This window comes from Gambusia affinis, linkage group LG16 (genome assembly GCF_019740435.1).
Source record: "Gambusia affinis linkage group LG16, SWU_Gaff_1.0, whole genome shotgun sequence".
NCBI lineage: Eukaryota > Metazoa > Chordata > Actinopteri > Cyprinodontiformes > Poeciliidae > Gambusia > Gambusia affinis.
In genome coordinates, this window is record NC_057883.1 from 21,551,943 (window position 1) to 21,569,979 (window position 18,037).

Sequence of the window (18,037 nt, forward strand, 5' to 3'; positions counted from 1 at the left end):
CAGAATTTACCTGGAGTTTTTGTTAAAGTTTCATACCTTGTTATTATTATTATTATTGAAAGAAACTGATTTGGGCAAAAAACTTATTTTACTTGATTATGTTATTTTTTATGAATGATTGTCATTTTTATCCTTAAAATACTAAAATTTCCGCATAACGTAATATTTCAGTCCGTCTGATGAGGTAATTTTTAAATATTAAATGATTGATAATTTTAGTAAACTTGAGTAGACTTTTTATCAAATACTTTATTACTCAAGTAATTTCTTGGATGGCTACTTTTTACTCTTACTCGAGTAAATTTATAGGTGCTCTACCCATCTCTGATTCTAACGACTAAGTGATTTGGTAAAACTGAAGCTGTCAGTGTTTCCAGTGTGTAGGTGGCTACATATTGTAAGTTATTTTTATTATTATTATTCCTCTACTGACGCTTTGCACGTGACGTCACTCTCTTCGAAACTCGGCCCGCTCCGCCATGACGTCAAAACCTTTGCGCTCCTATAAAATCTGCCAAAAACCGCACATGTGGTGGCCTTAGGTCGCTTTTATTAAGTTGATTTCACAGTAAAAATGGTCACAGTGTGCTGCACGGTCGACTGCACAAACAGACAAGGATACAAACCAAACTTGCCAGTTTGTTATGTAACTTTTAATGAGGAAAGATACGGCAGCAGCAGCGTTAATCATGACTGTCATCCCTCCATGTAACCGCAGATTCGCAGCGAACACTATTTACAAGGTAAGAAGATTAACGTTCAGATACTTTATAAGTAAGTATTATTAGAAATATGTAAAATGTATTATGGCGAAGGTACGCGTCAGTAACCATGGAAACAGTGCCACACCGTCATGTAGCCTAGCATAAAAAACCCGGCTATATCAAGCTTCTGTAAATACCGTCGTCTGTGAGCCCCAACCAAACGAGTTACACTCAAAGACAAAATAGCTTGACTCGAAAAAGTAGAAGGCATGAATAAACTGACAAGAACAACTTTGGAATCTTGAAGTGGGATTGTAGCCAGCTTGAAGAATCTCCCAGATTTCTGAATTCAGCTTATCTCTAGCAGGTCTTAGATGCATTCAATCAGGAATAATGGGATTATGTCCAGGATTGATAACCTGCTTTATCTCATGTGTGGGCGGTGCGTCTCTGTTTAGCGAGCCGCATTCGGTCTGCTGCTGCGAGGAACTGATGGATTCATTGTTATTATGAGCGAAAAGGTCAACTCGAGTCTTTTATTTGTACATTTTAAACCTTAAATGAGGGGTTGGGGTCAAGGTTCCCACCAAATGTTATGAAACAGTTTAAAAACTGACCACTTTTGACACATTCTGCAAGAACAACAAGATAATATTTACAAATATATTAAAAACAATATACTAGCTGCTGGTTTTCTAAATCAACTTTTACCATTTTAGGTCACTTTCCATTCTGATGATTAATATTTTTTGAATGGCAATTTTTTTTTACCTTGACATCACAGTCTATTTTACTTATGGTTTCAGTTATTTATTGTTTTTAGTTCTTGTGTTTTATTTTGGATATTTAAAATATCTTCCAGTTCCACCGTAGAGATTCTGTGTGAAATTGAGAGGGCAAACTTGCATTATCAATATGAATATATTACTTAAAAATGGTCTCAAAACAGCAATATTATCATTTATCACAATAATTTCTTGGATAATTTACCACACTGCAATATTTGTTATTTAAAACTGTTATAAAACTAAACACAGAACAACTTAACACAAAGTTATGGAATAAACAATCTTGATTGGTAAAAGACAGCTAGAAGTTAAACAAAAGAGTTCATATTCTTACTTTTTGGTATATTACTAGCAGGTCTGGTAAATATAAAGCACTTTAAAAAATCTGTTTCAACATGAAGGCAGCCAAAGCCAAAACTGCAGCAGAAAAACTGAAAGACGTCAAAAATGTAGATGGGATGTTAAAGGTACGGAAGTTTGTGAATAAATTTAACTTCATGAACTTCAGCTTTTTTACTTGAAACTCATTTTAGTCGTTTGTTGCTGAACGTAATTCCTTCTTTAACAAGAAGAACATGTACTAAATCGAAAATTTAAGTTTTCAAAAACCACAGTAGGCTAAGCATTAAATATCTTTGTGTTCAGGATCAGAGTGTTTGCTTTCACACCACAATGAACCAAATGTTGACTTAAGTGTGACAGAAAGGGTTTCTGCTTCATTTTGCTCTCAAAATTATTATATTTACTTTCTTCTGCTTCTCTTAACTGCAAAAATACAAAATCTTACCAAGTATTTTTAGACTAGTTTAAAGTGCAAATATATCATCACACACTGAAATAGGATTTTTTTTTGTGTGTGTGTGTGTGTGTGTGTGTGTGTTCATTCATGTTACTAAATGACGCAATCACAACAAAACTTCTGGTTTACAACACTAAAGTGACTTGGAAGCGCAGAAGAAGAACGGCGACGTCAAACAGCAGCGCATTTTTTACAGAAGTAATAATGAAAGGAGCCGTTTATGGATCGATTTTGAAGTTATTCAGCTATAGGAAACAACAATATTGTCACAAGATCATAAACTAATAAAAATAAAGCACAACTAACAGCAACAACCTTCTGTAGAGAAGTCTGTTTGGATGTGTAGACGGAGCCAGAAGTGGAGAGATCGTGATGTGAGGCGCTTTAGTGACGCAGATCTTTTACTTAATTTAATAATAATAACTTTCAGCCATTGCTTACATTCAGATTGATCATATCTGGCTTCTTCTGGTGCAGAATTATGATAAAATGCAGCATGACCGTTCAGACTGTAGATGATAATGAAATCTCAGATTAAGTATGGAGATATGGAAGTACCAAAAATCTGATTTTTTTAACAGTTGAAAAGCTTGGAATCAGGCAGCTCATACTGAAATGAAAAAGTTAGATATGGTTTAAAAAAGGGGGGGGGGGGGGAAAATAGATTTTGGTCTCATTTGGCTGCTGTATGAACTTAAAGGCATAAAAATTTCATCCACCATTACGCTGGAAAGACAAAAGTAATTGGTTTTGCTCCAAAAATAAAAGTTGTAGAGCGCTCAATTAGCCTCAATAAAGCTAAAGATAAGAGTATGCAAGAAACAACACTGTGGTTATGAACTCAGATCTAAAGGAATAAATGGTTTCCTTTAGAAACGGGACACAAGGAATCAATCAGGCTTATCCCGAATGCTGCTGCCAGAGTCCTGACCAACACTTGTGGGTCAGATCAGGTCACAAACACCCATTAAATCGCTGCACTGGCTTCTTGTTTGATCAAAAATATATAACGGATGATATAGATATTTCACATTTGAGAGTTTTAACCAAACATTCATCATTAACAAAACGTAGTTTCTATGCTTTTCAGTGCTGAAACCTGACATGTTCAGAAAGTGTTGACTCCTTCAAATAAAGACTAAAAAAACAATACCGTTTAGCTTTCCAACAATACCGTATTTCTGGTGAAAAGGTTTCCATCAAGCATTGCCACCCAAACAAAACACAATTAAAATCCTAAGTAATTATATGGTCACAAAGCATAAAAACCACAAAAACAACACATGTACAGTTTAGCATCTCTGCTAACTTTACCACTTCAAGCTAACCGCATGAGAAAGATGGAGCTAGCCTGCTGACTGACCCACAAAAACTGGAACTTTAGAAGCCAAAAAACAGCAGGAGAAAAACTCAAAGTCATACAGCATGTCTTAACTTTGCTGGTTTGTGGTTAAGATTCAGAGTCAGACTCTAAATCGATATCTATTTCAGCTTTTCCACTATGACTCTGCTGTAGTTTCACAAAGGAATCACAAAAAGCTGCTTGTTTTCATAAAAAATGAGAGGATTTTAGACATTTTAAGTTTTATTTTTGTGTTTTGATGAGTAATATATTGCATGTAGGTGTACAATAATAAAAATAACAATAGAAAACTTGTGTTGTATGGTCTTATTTGAATTAGAAAAAGAACAAGCTAAAAATTAGGATAACAATATGCCTACTAATAGATTTTATGAACAGATTTTCCATTAAGTGTTAATGTTCAAATGCCATACATGGAGCCAAAATGTTTCCAAATGGCATGTTTTCTTTTGTTCCTTGTAGAAATAGCCAACATCTCTGCAGACCACACACACCCTGGACACAAACTGCTCAGATTTTTACCTCTGCGTAGAAGCTACAGAGTGAAAACCAGCAGTTACAGAGACAGTTTCTTCCTTCAGGCTGTCTCTTTGATCAACACGATGAACATTACCTACCTAGTCTGATACTCAACTGGAAAACAAAAAAAATAAAAAACTCTACCTTTTGTCTTTTCTTTATAACTAAAAATACATGCACACACTGTTATTTAGGACGGAAAGAGTTTAGAAATTAACCAAAACTGCCCGAGATCCCTGGATATAAACCATTAATATTAAAAACACTGCATAAACACAAAATCTTACCCAGTCTAGTTTCTACTGTAAATTTCTTAGTACACTTGAAATAAGACAAAACTCATAAGTGAAATAATCTGCCAATAAAACTAGGACTTTTCCATAAAAATTAAGGAATTATTGGCTTATAATAAGCTCCCATATCTTACTTGTAAGAGTTTTCTTTTATTTCAAGCTTACTAAAGTATTTGCACCATAAACACTTTGTAATATTTTGTGTTTTTGTAGTGAGGCAATTCAACTTGCGTCCGAAACAAATGTACATTTAAATGATTAATATTCTTGGTTTAGACAGATAGAAGCTCTCGGAGTGAACTTGCTGGAGAGGAGTGACATTTTCAGCGATCATGAGCCGGAGGATCAGCCGCGGCTCTGCCCACCGATCAGGCGACAAACCTGCGTAGGAAACCCTCCGGAGCTGTCCGAAAGTTGGACCCGAACTGACAAATGCTGACGGATTGTCGTCATTTATAATAATTCTTATTATTCCAGCTGTCTGGACGCTCGATCGTCGCTCCTGTCCTGCTCGACACTTTCAGTTTTACAGATAAAGAGTTGTTGTTGTTGACTTACCGCTTCGCAGCCCCGGAACACGCAGGAAAAGAGCGGATTGATCCTTTAAAAATAAACCCACGATCGGTTCCAGGGGAAGGGGGGACGGAGATGCGTCAGGTGTATGAGCTCCCCACTAACGAAGGAGGAAAACCGAGCCGAGGGCGACTCATGTTGAGCTGAGCTGATCTGAAGCAGGCTGTTTTATTTCCTTCACCCGCTCCAAACTCCACGCTGCGAGGAATGGGGAAAAAATACCAATAAATCCACCCGTGACGCTTAAGCTGTAGCAGATGAGTTTAGAAAGCAGCCGAGGCCCTGAACGCAGATCCCGCAAACTCCGGCTGACTTTGGCATGTTTTACATAACAGCATCATCCGCTTTTTATGTTGACGCATCATGAAGCGACAACATGGAGCTCCTTAAAGGGCCACGCCGCAGCGCAGAGGCACACGTCCCCCGTCCCCCAGCAGCAACAGCAGCGGCCCCGCTGGGCTGACAGATGGCTCCTGCACACATTATTACGTCTTTAAGAGCCTTTTATTCTGACACTGGAGGTAAATGTGACAGCGGAGGCAGCAGGAACTCAGCGTTTCACCTCTGGATGAAGACTGGGAGGGCTTCAGAAAACCAAACTTTGACTCATCTGGTCATTAAAAAGTTTATTTATTTCAGTAATTTATCTCAAAATGTCAAATTTATTGGAAAATGGAAATCCATAATACAGTTTTTCATAACATTGGAGCGAGTTATCTCAATATTTTATGGTAAAAGTAGGAATACAAACTATTATTATTTACGTAGCTGTATGGTTGTAATAATTATGTTTAAACAACTTTTTTGTGAATATATGTATTGTATTATATTTTAGATTTACTTATTACGATTTGTATTGGTGATGCTTATTTTTATCTCAAGGGGTTATCCCTGAAACAAATAAATAAATATTCCACTAATGTAAAAATAAAAAATAATAATAATAATAATTTTGCAATTGCAATGTCTCCATTAAATAAAATTTAAATGAAACGTGTTTCATTTGTTTAATTTCTTCTTTGCCGTCATCTTCCTACCACTTCCTGTTTCGTCTTCTTTGTGGTTTTCGCCAGTGGCCCGCTTGTTGATCAAGTGTTTCCATTGCAGTTTTGAAGTAAACCAACTTCAATATGGCAAAAAAACAAAACAAAAAAAAAAAAACTACAAAAAACACCAGTGAAAAAAAGAAAAAATAATTCAGACAATATGGACAGTTTTAAGTGTTTTTTTTAACATCCTTAATTAGGATGACGTTTATTGTGTCAACAATTAATCAGAATCTCATGTGGAATTTAACAAGATAAATGATAAATAATCAAGATATACTGAAAAATAGAAATCCAGAAATTCTATTTTTCAGAAAGTCTGAATATTAAATAACACAAATATTGGATGATTTATCAATATTTTCTCATAATTTTTATGCTCCAAACGATAATAATGGTGTTTTCTTATGACCTGGAACATATATTTAAAAAAGCTTTTATTATGTCTGTAAATAGTTTTTTTATTCTTTTTTTAGTCTCTTCATTGAGATAACAGGTTTCATTGTGATCTATAGATGTTTATCAAGCAGTGAGGAAACAGGAAGTGACATCAGAACTTAAAGCCATTTAAATACCTGTTTAGTCAGAGACAACCGTTCCTACAAAGTGCAACATGTAAAGCAAACCTTTGACAATATGAGAGGATCAGTGGTTGAAAATGACAAATTACATGGTGCAGAAATAAAACCAAAGCCAAAATAAACAATATCAACTTCTTTTTCAATATAGAAATATATTTTAAAACAAATGAACGGATGATTTTGAAACACGAGAAGCTGCATCCTTCTCATGAAAAGAAAACATTAACTTTTCCGAGAGTGTGATGATTTTATAGATTTTTTAGAGGGCTCAGCTGCAACACAACCCCCTCCAGACTTATTGAAACCCCTGGTGAAAAGACCCTTAAATCAATAAATCAATACTTTGTTTTGGTCTAGCTTTAATGTAAACATCTTATTTCATTTGAAATAAGAAAAACTAATTTACAAGTAATTTTTAGCAACATAGAAGAGGTTGTTTTATGCCAATAAGTTTGTAATATTAAATTTAAAAAAGGAGAGATTTTTTTTTAAACGTATGGTAAGACATTTCCCATGTTATAAGTGAAATAATTTGACAGTACCATACCTTTTTTAAACGTAATATTAAGGAATTATTTACTTAAACTTCTATATGTTGCTAAAGAGTTACTTTAAAGTTATTGTCGTCATTTTGAAAATATCATGTTAGACAGTGATTATAAAATCATCAATGCAACCATCTGCTTTGAAAGTAGAACAACTCAAGTATATTATAATATTTAAATATTTTTTTTTAATAAACAGCAGTAACAAAGTATTCCTTTAGTGATCATTTGTATCAAAGTTTGCATCTGCAGCTAAAAAAGTACTTCTGACATCAATACGTGAAAATTTCAGCTCTTTGATTATTTGTGATCAACAGATCAATAACTGGATAGCAAAAGTTGATTAATAAAAGTTTTTTTAAACATAATTTGAATCAGGTGAAGGTAAAACTGCAACTTGAGGAGTTAACAGACTTACAGTCATTTTTCTTTTCATCTTAAATGTAAATGTTAAAATTATTTGCTTAATTACTGCTCTGAATGTGATGTTTCAGAACATATAGCTTTTTTATCATCTCTATTATCCAGTTAATTAAATTAATTGACGATTTTTTTTTTTTTAAATCGATTAACCTGATTAATTGTTTCAGCCGTAGTTTATACTACAGGAGTCCTGAACAAGAAATTCACGACAAGCAGGAAGTCTAAGGCTGCGTTCACACTGCCGCCAACTGACCCAATTCAGATTGTTTTGTCTTAATGTGACCTGTATCTGACCTTCTTTTTGGTCTGAACAAGACAGCCAGGATTTCTTCCGATTGCGACCCAGGCCACCTGGACATCCGATCGTTTCTAATGGGACCTGAATCCTAACGGTCAGGTCCTGAACGTCATCGACGCTCGACAAACGTCACTATCCTGCGTTCTTGATACGCGCAAGCGGGAAGAAAAACAACAACGGCGGATGATAATGAGGATTAAGTTGTTAATGTGCTGCTCCGGTCGGATAACAACTTAAAAATTGAAAGCTATGCTACACCGTTAGCATCCATGTTTACTTCCGAAAACACTGAGCACGCTCTCTGTGTGACGTTATTGCGCCCTCTACTGCACAAGAGGGACGTTTTCATGTCATTTGAAGTTCACATTGAAGTCGCATATAGTTGTAAATGTGAACATTTACCACAGCAAAGAAATCCGATTTGACAAAAAAAATAAAAATTGTAATTGTGTCACTTCAGGCTGCAGTGTAAACGCAGTCTGTCGTGTTTCCATGTTAAAGCTGCTGATGTTACTGTTTGCAGCCTGGAATCGTTTTAAGCTGCATGAAAACACAGCAGAAAAACCTTCAATCATTTTAACTCGCTCTGCCAGCTGCAACTTCTCAGTGATTTTACCATCTGAACCTCATTTGTTGGGTTTCCAGCCTGAAACTGAGTTTCCATGTATTATTCAAATGTGCTGGGACGGTTCCACTATTGTCTGGACTGCCGTCTCCTCTCTTGTCTGCAAACAAGAGGCTGAGTGTTCAGCCCTCACTGAGGCGTCATGAGCACATTCTTATTAGTTTTTGATTCCAATGCAGAGAGGCTTCTGCGTTTCAGAGTCAGCCTTTCCTTTAATCAGAACCAAAACTTCACTCTTTCCTTTCTGGACTCAGGATTAAACATAAAGGTTGGGTTAAACTTTCAGTTTCCATCACAGAAAACTGACTGCTAACAAAAAACAGCTGATGGATAGAAGCTATTTTAATGCTCGTTAAAACTACAGAGTCTTTTAATGTGTTTTATTATTATTACTATTATCGGGTGAATCTCAAGAACAAATATATTTTCCCATTCCACTCCACCACATTCACTTAGCAGTTATGATTGACTTTTATGTGCGTGTAATTCAGGCTTTAGCCCATAAAACAATCCAGTATTAACCACACTCAGGTCAGGACGTATTGGAATCAAATAAAACTTGGTAACTGGTCTAGAATTAGATTTCACACTGCAAAAACACTCAATCTTACCAAGTATTTTTGTCTAGTACTTAGTACACTTGAAACAAGATAAAACTAAATTAAAAGTATATCGTCAGCAAGATGTTTTACATGCATAATTTCTACTAGTTCCACTAGCTGATTATTTCACTTATAACACAACATTTTCCCTAAATTTTAAGTGAAATAATCTAAATCACATCCAAATGGGAAGAAAATGGTAACATATATATATTTTTTATAGTTTATGATTCTTTCCTTTCAAATTTCATTTTTAAAAACTATTACTTTGCAAAAACAAACTCTTGCCAAGTATTTTCTGATGCAAATATCTCAGTACAAACTCAAAATTCCTCAATTAGAAATTATTCTACGCACAAATAAAACAGTGGTTTGGTTAAATAGTAGTTTATCTATCAGATCAAAGTTTTTAACCATATGGCGCTACATTTACCAGTCCCTGCAGTTTTTGGTGCTAATGCATAATTGAGAGGTTATTGCAAATTTCCCACAACAGTGACAAACATTGTTTATGTAATGCTACCTCCCATCTGCGGGTGGCAGTATGTCTTACTTCTGCTACTCTGCTGCCGCAGCCTTAATGTCAAAATGTCACAAGTAGCGTCATATTTAAGCGCAAATATCTTTTCTTACAAAATCAATAATTTTGATTGATCATAATTTCCTGAAGGGACTCATCAATATTATTTAATTTTAAGAGATACTTATTGACAGCTTTTTGTTAATATTTTAACAGTTTGTAAGTGAATCAATATTTTCAGGCACAGACATTCATTATCTTAATTTGACCCAAAATGAGTGAATCTGTGTTGCAGCATCATACAGACAAATGTTAGAAACTTATTGATTTATTGCAAACCTGGTATAGTTCATACACGTCTACATAATGATGACACCTACAATCAAGAAGAGACTAAATCTTCACAGAAAAAAAGTAAAATATGTTTGACAGTGTTTTGTTTACAGAAAAATATTCAATAACAGAATCAGGTTAAGGAAAACCTTCGATAATCTGTTAAAGATGATTTCATCCAAACTGTTTTGAGGAAGCGTTTAAGCTTGAAATACGGGAATCTGTTCATTACATTATTATCATCTACCTCCAGCTAACAGGCAGCTAGCATAGCAAAACTTCAAGGCCGCTCGGCGAGGATCAATAAGTAATTTGTTCATTTATCAGCTTATCGTCTGAATGGAAACAACAACTCATCCAGTAAAGGTCCTGGGTGTGAGAAACGGTGCAAACAACAAACCGAGCGACTGCTGCGTCTATCTGAACATGGAGTTGAAGGCTCGGCCGATGATGATCCGGCGCACTTCGCTGGTTCCCGCCCCGATTTCGTACAGCTTCGCGTCTCGCAGGAATCTCCCCACCGGATAGTCGTTGATGTAGCCGTTCCCGCCTGAGAGTACCAAACCAGACAAGTTATTCAGGAAAAAACAACAACAAAACACTGCAAAAACACAAACTTACCAAGCAGATTTAATCAAAATGTCTTTGTTTTATCTAATTTAAAATGTACCAACTTAAAAATAACTTTTTAGCAAGATATAGGTGTTTAATTTAAGTAAATAATTCCTTAGTATTGATAAAAAAAATACTTGTTAGACACTAAGATTACTCTGACTTTAAAATACGCAGGAAAACCCAGGTGGCAATGAAAAATATGTCAAAAAACACTCCAAATATTACCAAGTATTTTTGGTCTAGTTTTCAATGCAAATTCCTTATTACCCTTAAAATAAGACAAAATTAGCTTACAAGTAACTTTTTAGCAAAATATAGGAGCTTAATTTAAGTAAATAATTTCTTAATATTGATGAAGAAGTAGCTTTTAACACTAGAAAAATGTCTTGCCAATGAAACTACTCACCTAAACACTGAATGCCATCCAAGGCAACCTGAGTGGCATTCTCGGCACAGTACAGAATCACTCCGGCACAATCCTGGGAAAAAAAAAACAAACAAACCACAAACCACATTTTTACCACATGTTACAGATTAAATTATATCATAAACACAAACTCAGCATCACAGAATGGATTATAGGTTTGTTAACAAGGAGAAAATAAAAAATATTCAGGTCTTTAACACGAGAAATAAACAAAAATCTGACTTAAATGCTGAACAGGTTCCTTGTAAACATGTTTTAAGTATATGTAGACAGTCTAATTGATTTTTTAACAAGAAAACGGATTAAAGATGCTAAATGTTCCGACCTTTGCACTGAAATGCCCTTTGTCACAAGCTCTGGCGACGTTGTAGAGGTACTGCCGACAGGAGCTCAGTCTGGTGTACATGTCGGCCATCTTGCCCTGCATCAGCTGTGGAAAAAGTTTACATTTTTCCAGATTAAGATCTGTTAAGTGGCGAGAGGTTTGCTCAAGCGAAAGTCAGCAGTCAGACCTGAAAGTGTCCAATCTTCTGCCCAAATGCTTCTCTCACATGTAAGTAGGGGATAGCAGCATCCAGAACGGACTGCATTATGCTGAAAAGCACCAACATGTAGCTCCCTTTGTCTTTGTTTTTACAACTTCACAGCAGAGTTTCAACAAGATTTAACAGAATCTCTATCAATCACATTTAATTTTAATCTCAAATCCTTAAAATGAGAACAAGATTAACACACAAGCATATCATGCTAGCTTTCTTTGTGCTAACTTCTTCCCTTCACATTGTTCTCTAAATATCTCCTGACTTTTGATGTATCTTTTGTTAGCTTGAAGAATAAAATCTGTTATTTAAGAACCTCACCCAACAGGTCCAGCAGCCAGCACCAGCCTCTCCAAGTCTAAGCCGCTCATCATCACATAAACTCCTTTATTCAGCGAACCCAGAACGTTCTTCTCTGTCAAACAGGACAAATTCACAGAAAAACACTCAGTCTGAGTCCCAAGACTGCAAAAACATAAAATATTAAAGTTGTTTTGGTCTATTTTATAGTGCAAAGACTTAAAATAAGACAAAAGTATCTTACAAGCAGCTCTTTAGCAACATAACAGAGTTTATTCCTTAATATTAATAAAAAAGTACTGAGATTATTTCACTTATATCCACACTTTCCCCACATTATAGGTTAGTGTGGCCTGGGAACGCCTTGGGATTCCTCCGGAGGAGCTGGAAGAAGTGGCTGGGGAGAGGGAAGTCTGGGCCTCCCTTCTGAAGCTGCTACCCCCGCGACCCGACCCCGGGTAAAGCGGAAGAAGATGGATGGATGGATGGATATAGGTTAAATAATCAGCCAGTGGAGCTACAACTTTTTCATCAATATTCAAAAATTGCTGACTTAAAAATTGACTTGCTAAAAATTACTTCTGAATTAGTAGTTTTTGCTTAACTTTACTATAAACTAGAGAAAAATACTTGGTAAGATTTTGTATTTTTGCAGCATAAACAAACAAATTTGATTGTTTTAACTTAGATTCAAGCTAAACACAGAAACAAATTCAGCCTTTTGGAGCAAAATACCATAAATTCAATTCAAAATGACTTTTTTGTAATATGTTATCAATGGTTTAAAGGTGAAATAAAATCTTTCAAACTTTTCATACCTGGGATTTTACAGTCTTCAAAGATCAGTTCGCAGGTGTTGGATCCCCTCATTCCCAGTTTGTCGAGTTTCTGCGCAGTGGAAAATCCTGGCATTCCCTTTAGGAGGGGAAAATAAAAACATTTACTGATATTTACAGGCTTTTTTTAATGCAAAAACATGAACAGCGCTGACCCACAGACAGGAAAAGAAGAGTCGGATTCACCTTCTCCACAATAAAAGCCGTGATTCCCTTCTGATGCGCCTCCGGGTCGGTCTTGGCGTACACGATGAGGACATCGGCATCCGGCCCGTTGGTGATCCAGAACTTGTTGCCGTTTAGAACGTAATAGTCACCTGGTGATAAAAAAAATTAAAAATTGCAGAAAGCAGGAAACACAGAGGATCAAAAACAGAACCGATACCTCCGATGTTTTGTTTAAAACTGCACAGAAAAAAGAAACAGAAGCAGCTCAGAGTTTTAAGTGTCACATCAGTGGAAGCAGATCAAAGGTAATTTTACACTTCAGTGAAAACCAAAACATTTAAACCTTCTGCTTTGATTTCTGACAAACACAAAGAGAACCGATTATATTACTGCCCTCTGCTTCATGTTGAGCTATAAACTCATTATTCTTTTGCATCGGCTTCCATGAACAGATTCCTATTTTAAATGGCATGTTTGGCCTTTTTATGATTTATTTCTGATTTTAATACCGTATGTAGACATTTGGAGAATAAATCCAAACCAATAAATGACAAAACAAAAAAACAAAAATAAATCAAAACCCACAAAAAAAGCTCAGAATAAGTAGGTGGATAAAAAGCAGATAATTAAAAAAATAAATAAACTTTATCTGGCGTTCCTGTACATAATCTAATACTAGATCTTCAGTTTTTAAAATAAGAATCTTACAACAAGTGCAGCTTTTTTTCATTTCTATGAATCATAAAATATCAAAAAAGTAATAATTCAGAGCACCTAAATACATTGTTGTGCATTTCAAATTAATTTGCGTTTAAAACCAATTTCAAGTTTAAAAAGTAATAAAAGTGTCATTATTGTGTGTGTAAAAAACCAAAATAGTGATAAACTTGTAAAATTGACTTGTTAATCTAACACTATATTATGATAGAGTTTTAGTTTAAAGTCAAAACAAAAAACAAAAAATTAAAGACACTTTTTAAAAGAAAATGGTAGAAAAAATAACTTTTGTCATTAATATCTGGAAAATGGAAAAAAGTGAATTATTCTAAACTTTTAGATTTTCTGCTCATTTTTTTTTCACATTTTCTGACTTTGTAGAAGAAGAAAATAACAAAACCTGTACAAATAACCAGAGAGAAGCAGTCATGTAGATTCTAGAACAGCGTGGAGCAAATAATTCAAAAAGAGAGTTAACAAAAACATCCGAGAGATTATTTTGAACAAAAAAGTTCAAATGTAAGAAATTTGCCAGAGAACAAATGACTAACAGAGTTCTGAGAAAGAAGGCCAAGTTATGAACACAGAGAAAAGAACAGAATTGTGAAATAAAAGTGAGAATTTGGAGGGAGAAAATATTCAAAATTCAAAAGGAAAAAAGTCAGAATTCAGACAAGAAAAAAAAATCTGAATGAATTGAACACTTTTTAAAGATGTGCATCTCTGCCTCTTTAAAACTAAGAGGACAAATAGAAGCCATACAAGAGTTTTCTGAGAGCTCTTCTGTAGAAAATTGGAAAGGAAAGTGAAGACATTGAAAAAAATAATAAAAAAATAACAGTGTTCTCCATACTTGCCAAGAAGATGTCAATTAGTTTAACTTTGTTATGCTTTCACATAAATTTTATTTTACATTTACTACCTTTCTTAACAGCTTTGAGTTTCATGGCGACGACGTCAGATCCAGCGTTCGGTTCACTCATGGCCAGCGCTCCAATGTGTTCACCTGTCAGTAACTACCAAACACAAAATAAGATAGAAAAAAACCTACTTCATGCTCTAAAATGATAATTTTCCTATTCCACACAGAGCAGTCCTGACCTTTGGCATGTACTTCTCCTTCTGCTTCGGGTTTGCGTGACGCACCATCTGGTTGACACAGAGATTGGAGTGGGCGCCATAACTGAGCGCGATGGCTGCCGACACCCGAGACATTTCCTCCATCACGATGACGTGGTCCAGGTAGCCCAGTCCCGTTCCCCCGTCTTCCACTGACCGGAGCAAACGCAGGGCGAAGGTAAGAGAGGTCGAGATAAAGATTAAAACTCTGACACACGGTGCTGGGGAACGTATTTGCTCCCTGACAGATTTATTCAGTCACACTTAAATTTTTCAGATTGGGGAATTAATTTGCAATTAATGGTTTATTAGATACATTTTGTACCAAAGTACAATTACTCATTTAGTGTTTAATTTGGCTGCCATCCAGCAGAGGGCGCCATTTGCCATTCCTAAGCAGAGTTGATACAGAAACAAACATGGCGGTGATGTGCCAGAACGGTCCAAAGAGTCTTAGTTTTGACTTATTTCAAGTTTACTAAGATATTTGCACAAGAAATTAGACCAAAAATATGATAGGAAAGATTTTGTGTGTTTGCAGTGTCTATTTTATGCTGTTCTACACTGGAACAAGAGCCAATAAAAAAGTTCCACTAGATGTTTTCTACCAAATGTGAGACAATCTTTGTGGGGTTTTTTTGTGGTTGTGATCTCTTAACTCTAGTATGGATGCCATCTTTTCCTTAATTTGATCATGAACTTTGACCTTAAATAAGACAAGTGAGGCCTTCAGAGTTTTAAATGTTAGTCTGGATTATTATATATATTGGAGTAATGTTGGTAGATTGGCCAAATCTGAAAAGTTTCATCACTGTTCCATGTTTTCTCCATTTGAACTGAAAATACTTACACAGCACTGCATGCTTCAAACAAGAAAATATAACTGTAAAAAAACAAACAAAAAACACTTTTGCTTCATAGTTGTACCTGGAGCAGTAATCCCCAGCAGTCCCATCTCCCCCATTGCTTTCCAGTAATCCTGGTTAAAAAACAACAACATTCCTCTCATTACCCAGAGTTAATTTTTACTGGATGTGTCCTAAATAAACGTACAATGGTTTGGTATTAACCATGTTTAATTAAACACTAACACTAACAGTTATTTATAGGCAAATCACTCACTGAGTGCGTTTCAACTCACCCGCATTCCTGGGAACTCATTTTTCTTGTCAATCTCATCAGCATAAGGTGCAAGTTTCTCTGCACAGAATTTACGAACTGTATGCCTAAGCTGTGGAAAAAACAACAAAAAAATCAGAGATGCATAATATTAATATTGTTAACATAATATCTACTTGGACAAAATCTTTGGTAGAGCATTATAATAAAAATGTTCTAAAAAGTCTAAACTTCTCACTCCTTTCCAAAAGCGTACTGTAGCTAAAATGATTGGTTCTCATATTGTAAAACATTATTTTTGTGTATGTAATTAAATGTATATTTGTACAGAGATGGACAATAAATCAATAATATGCAACTCAAAAAACATGATCAATGTGAATAGATATATCTGATAGAATATTCAATAAATTCACTGAATTCAACCTAAGAGCTTCAACTAACTCACTCACTCTTTGGTTGCCTAGCAACAACCTGCTGGGTAACAGTTTTAAGTTTGACTGTTCTTTGCAAAATTCAAGATTATTGGTATTTGAGAGCGTGAACGTGCATTATTATTCCATTTTCAACATATTATTTGAAAATTTTCTCCAAACAACAACATGACAGATTCAGTCAGAACTTCAAGGACACCAAAACTGATCGTTTAAGCTTCCTGATTAAATACAAAATGCTTCTGCATTCCAGTGGACAATAATCGATCAAAAGTGACCCAAAGAAGGAATTTTGATGAACTGGAGACTCATGGGTGACCTCATCTGGTGGATGCAGCCCAATGCAACAGATGATGTGGTGGAGAGGCATCAGGACACAATACATTGGTTTTTATACAAGAAGCATGTTCTGAAAAACACGTCAGATCCATATTATAACGTCTAGTACCGAACAGGATCATCACCAATCCAATGGATCCAATAGAGCAGTGGTCCCCAACCTTTTTATGACAGCGGACCGGCCAAAGCCTTCGTAAATTTCCGCGGACCGGGGGGGGAGGTGCGCGCGTTGTGAGCTGGCGCAAGACTCAACCCTCGGCATCCGGTGTACGATTTTCAAAATAAAAGCTCCTCCAGACTCAATGCATAGAACGGACATATTTAATTATTTCTTGCGCGGCCCGGTACCAATTGGTCCACGGACCGGTACCGGTCCGCGGCCCGGTGGTTGGGGACCACTGCAATAGAGTCACCAAAGAGGAAATTAACCCACTAACAACCAGGTGGTCATAATGTTATGCTGGTACTAAATTACGAGGAAGAACCTTCTGTCCAATCAAATAGCCTACATGAGACCCACCTCCTCCTCTTTTTGTAGGTTCTTATATAAAAATCAGCTTTAAATCAAAAGTTTAGCCATAAAAAAATCTGATTGTTGCAGGAATATTGTGTTTTTATGTTTACGGAAGTGTTTAGACTTAACTTACTGAATCAATAAGCATTAGTATTTATGTTTTGTTTATGTATTCCCTGCCGGTTAGCTAACGTTATGTCATCACGCCATGTCAGTTACGACCTTTCGCCGACATCTTCTGAGTGGAAAACATTTCTCAAGTTTGGTGCACAATGCAGTTAGTTTCCACATGATTACTGTTGATTTGTTTAACAGTTGTTGTTCCTGTCTGCACCCCAAGACAACCTAGTAGCAGCTAGCTAACCTGTATCTGCTCCTCTGTGAGTCCGTTCACCACGTCATCCACCTGGATAGCAGCACCGGAACATCCCCTCCGCGCCGTAGTGGAGACGGATAACCTGGAGCCGAGGCGGAGAGCGTTTCTGACCGCAAACATGACGCTGCTGGCGGGTGAAAACAAAAAGCTGGGCTTCAGATGTGTTGGTGGGACTGTCCTTTTATCCCAGGACAAAGAAGAGGTCTCACTCTGATATTAATTCGGCGGAAAGACGAGGTCTCACTCTGAGAGAATTTCACAGTACCGTTAGCGTCGAAGCATCCACCATTTTGTGTGTGGCAAGATCCGAGAGAAACCAACAAATTTGCTTGGAAGCTTTATTTTTTAATGAAAGAAAGTTTATGATTAACTAATATTAATCTAACATTTTTGCATGAATAATATATATTAATTTTAGTATTCATCTTTTTTTTAGATAATGCATTTAAAAATGATAAAACACATGAGATAAGGAAATTGCAAATTGTGTCGAATTAAAGTATTATTTTTTTAGTTTGATAA

At 35.9% G+C, this 18,037-nt stretch overlaps 2 protein-coding genes across 3 annotated transcripts in view; both read right to left on the bottom strand.

The window, feature by feature from the left end:
- The window catches only part of bahd1 (bromo adjacent homology domain containing 1), a 32,396-nt gene extending 26,600 nt beyond the window's left edge, over nucleotides 1–5,796 (bottom strand). For both annotated transcript variants that reach the window (XM_044143488.1, XM_044143490.1), the window contains exon 1: nucleotides 5,025–5,796. The gene's annotated coding sequence lies outside the window, so the exon portion shown is untranslated. The remainder of the gene's footprint in view (nucleotides 1–5,024) is intronic.
- Nucleotides 5,797–9,991: 4,195 nt separating this feature from the next.
- On the bottom strand, nucleotides 9,992–17,808 carry ivd (isovaleryl-CoA dehydrogenase). The gene is made up of 12 exons (XM_044143853.1): nucleotides 17,504–17,808; nucleotides 15,875–15,964; nucleotides 15,661–15,712; nucleotides 14,716–14,885; nucleotides 14,537–14,630; nucleotides 12,916–13,046; nucleotides 12,712–12,808; nucleotides 11,915–12,008; nucleotides 11,567–11,648; nucleotides 11,380–11,484; nucleotides 11,034–11,106; nucleotides 9,992–10,562 (listed from the first exon to the last, which is right to left on the bottom strand). Exons 1-12 carry the CDS (start codon nucleotides 17,633–17,635, stop codon nucleotides 10,429–10,431), a joined length of 1,254 nt encoding a protein of 417 aa, XP_043999788.1. The 5' UTR covers nucleotides 17,636–17,808; the 3' UTR covers nucleotides 9,992–10,428.
- Between the last annotated feature and the right edge of the window lie 229 nt (nucleotides 17,809–18,037).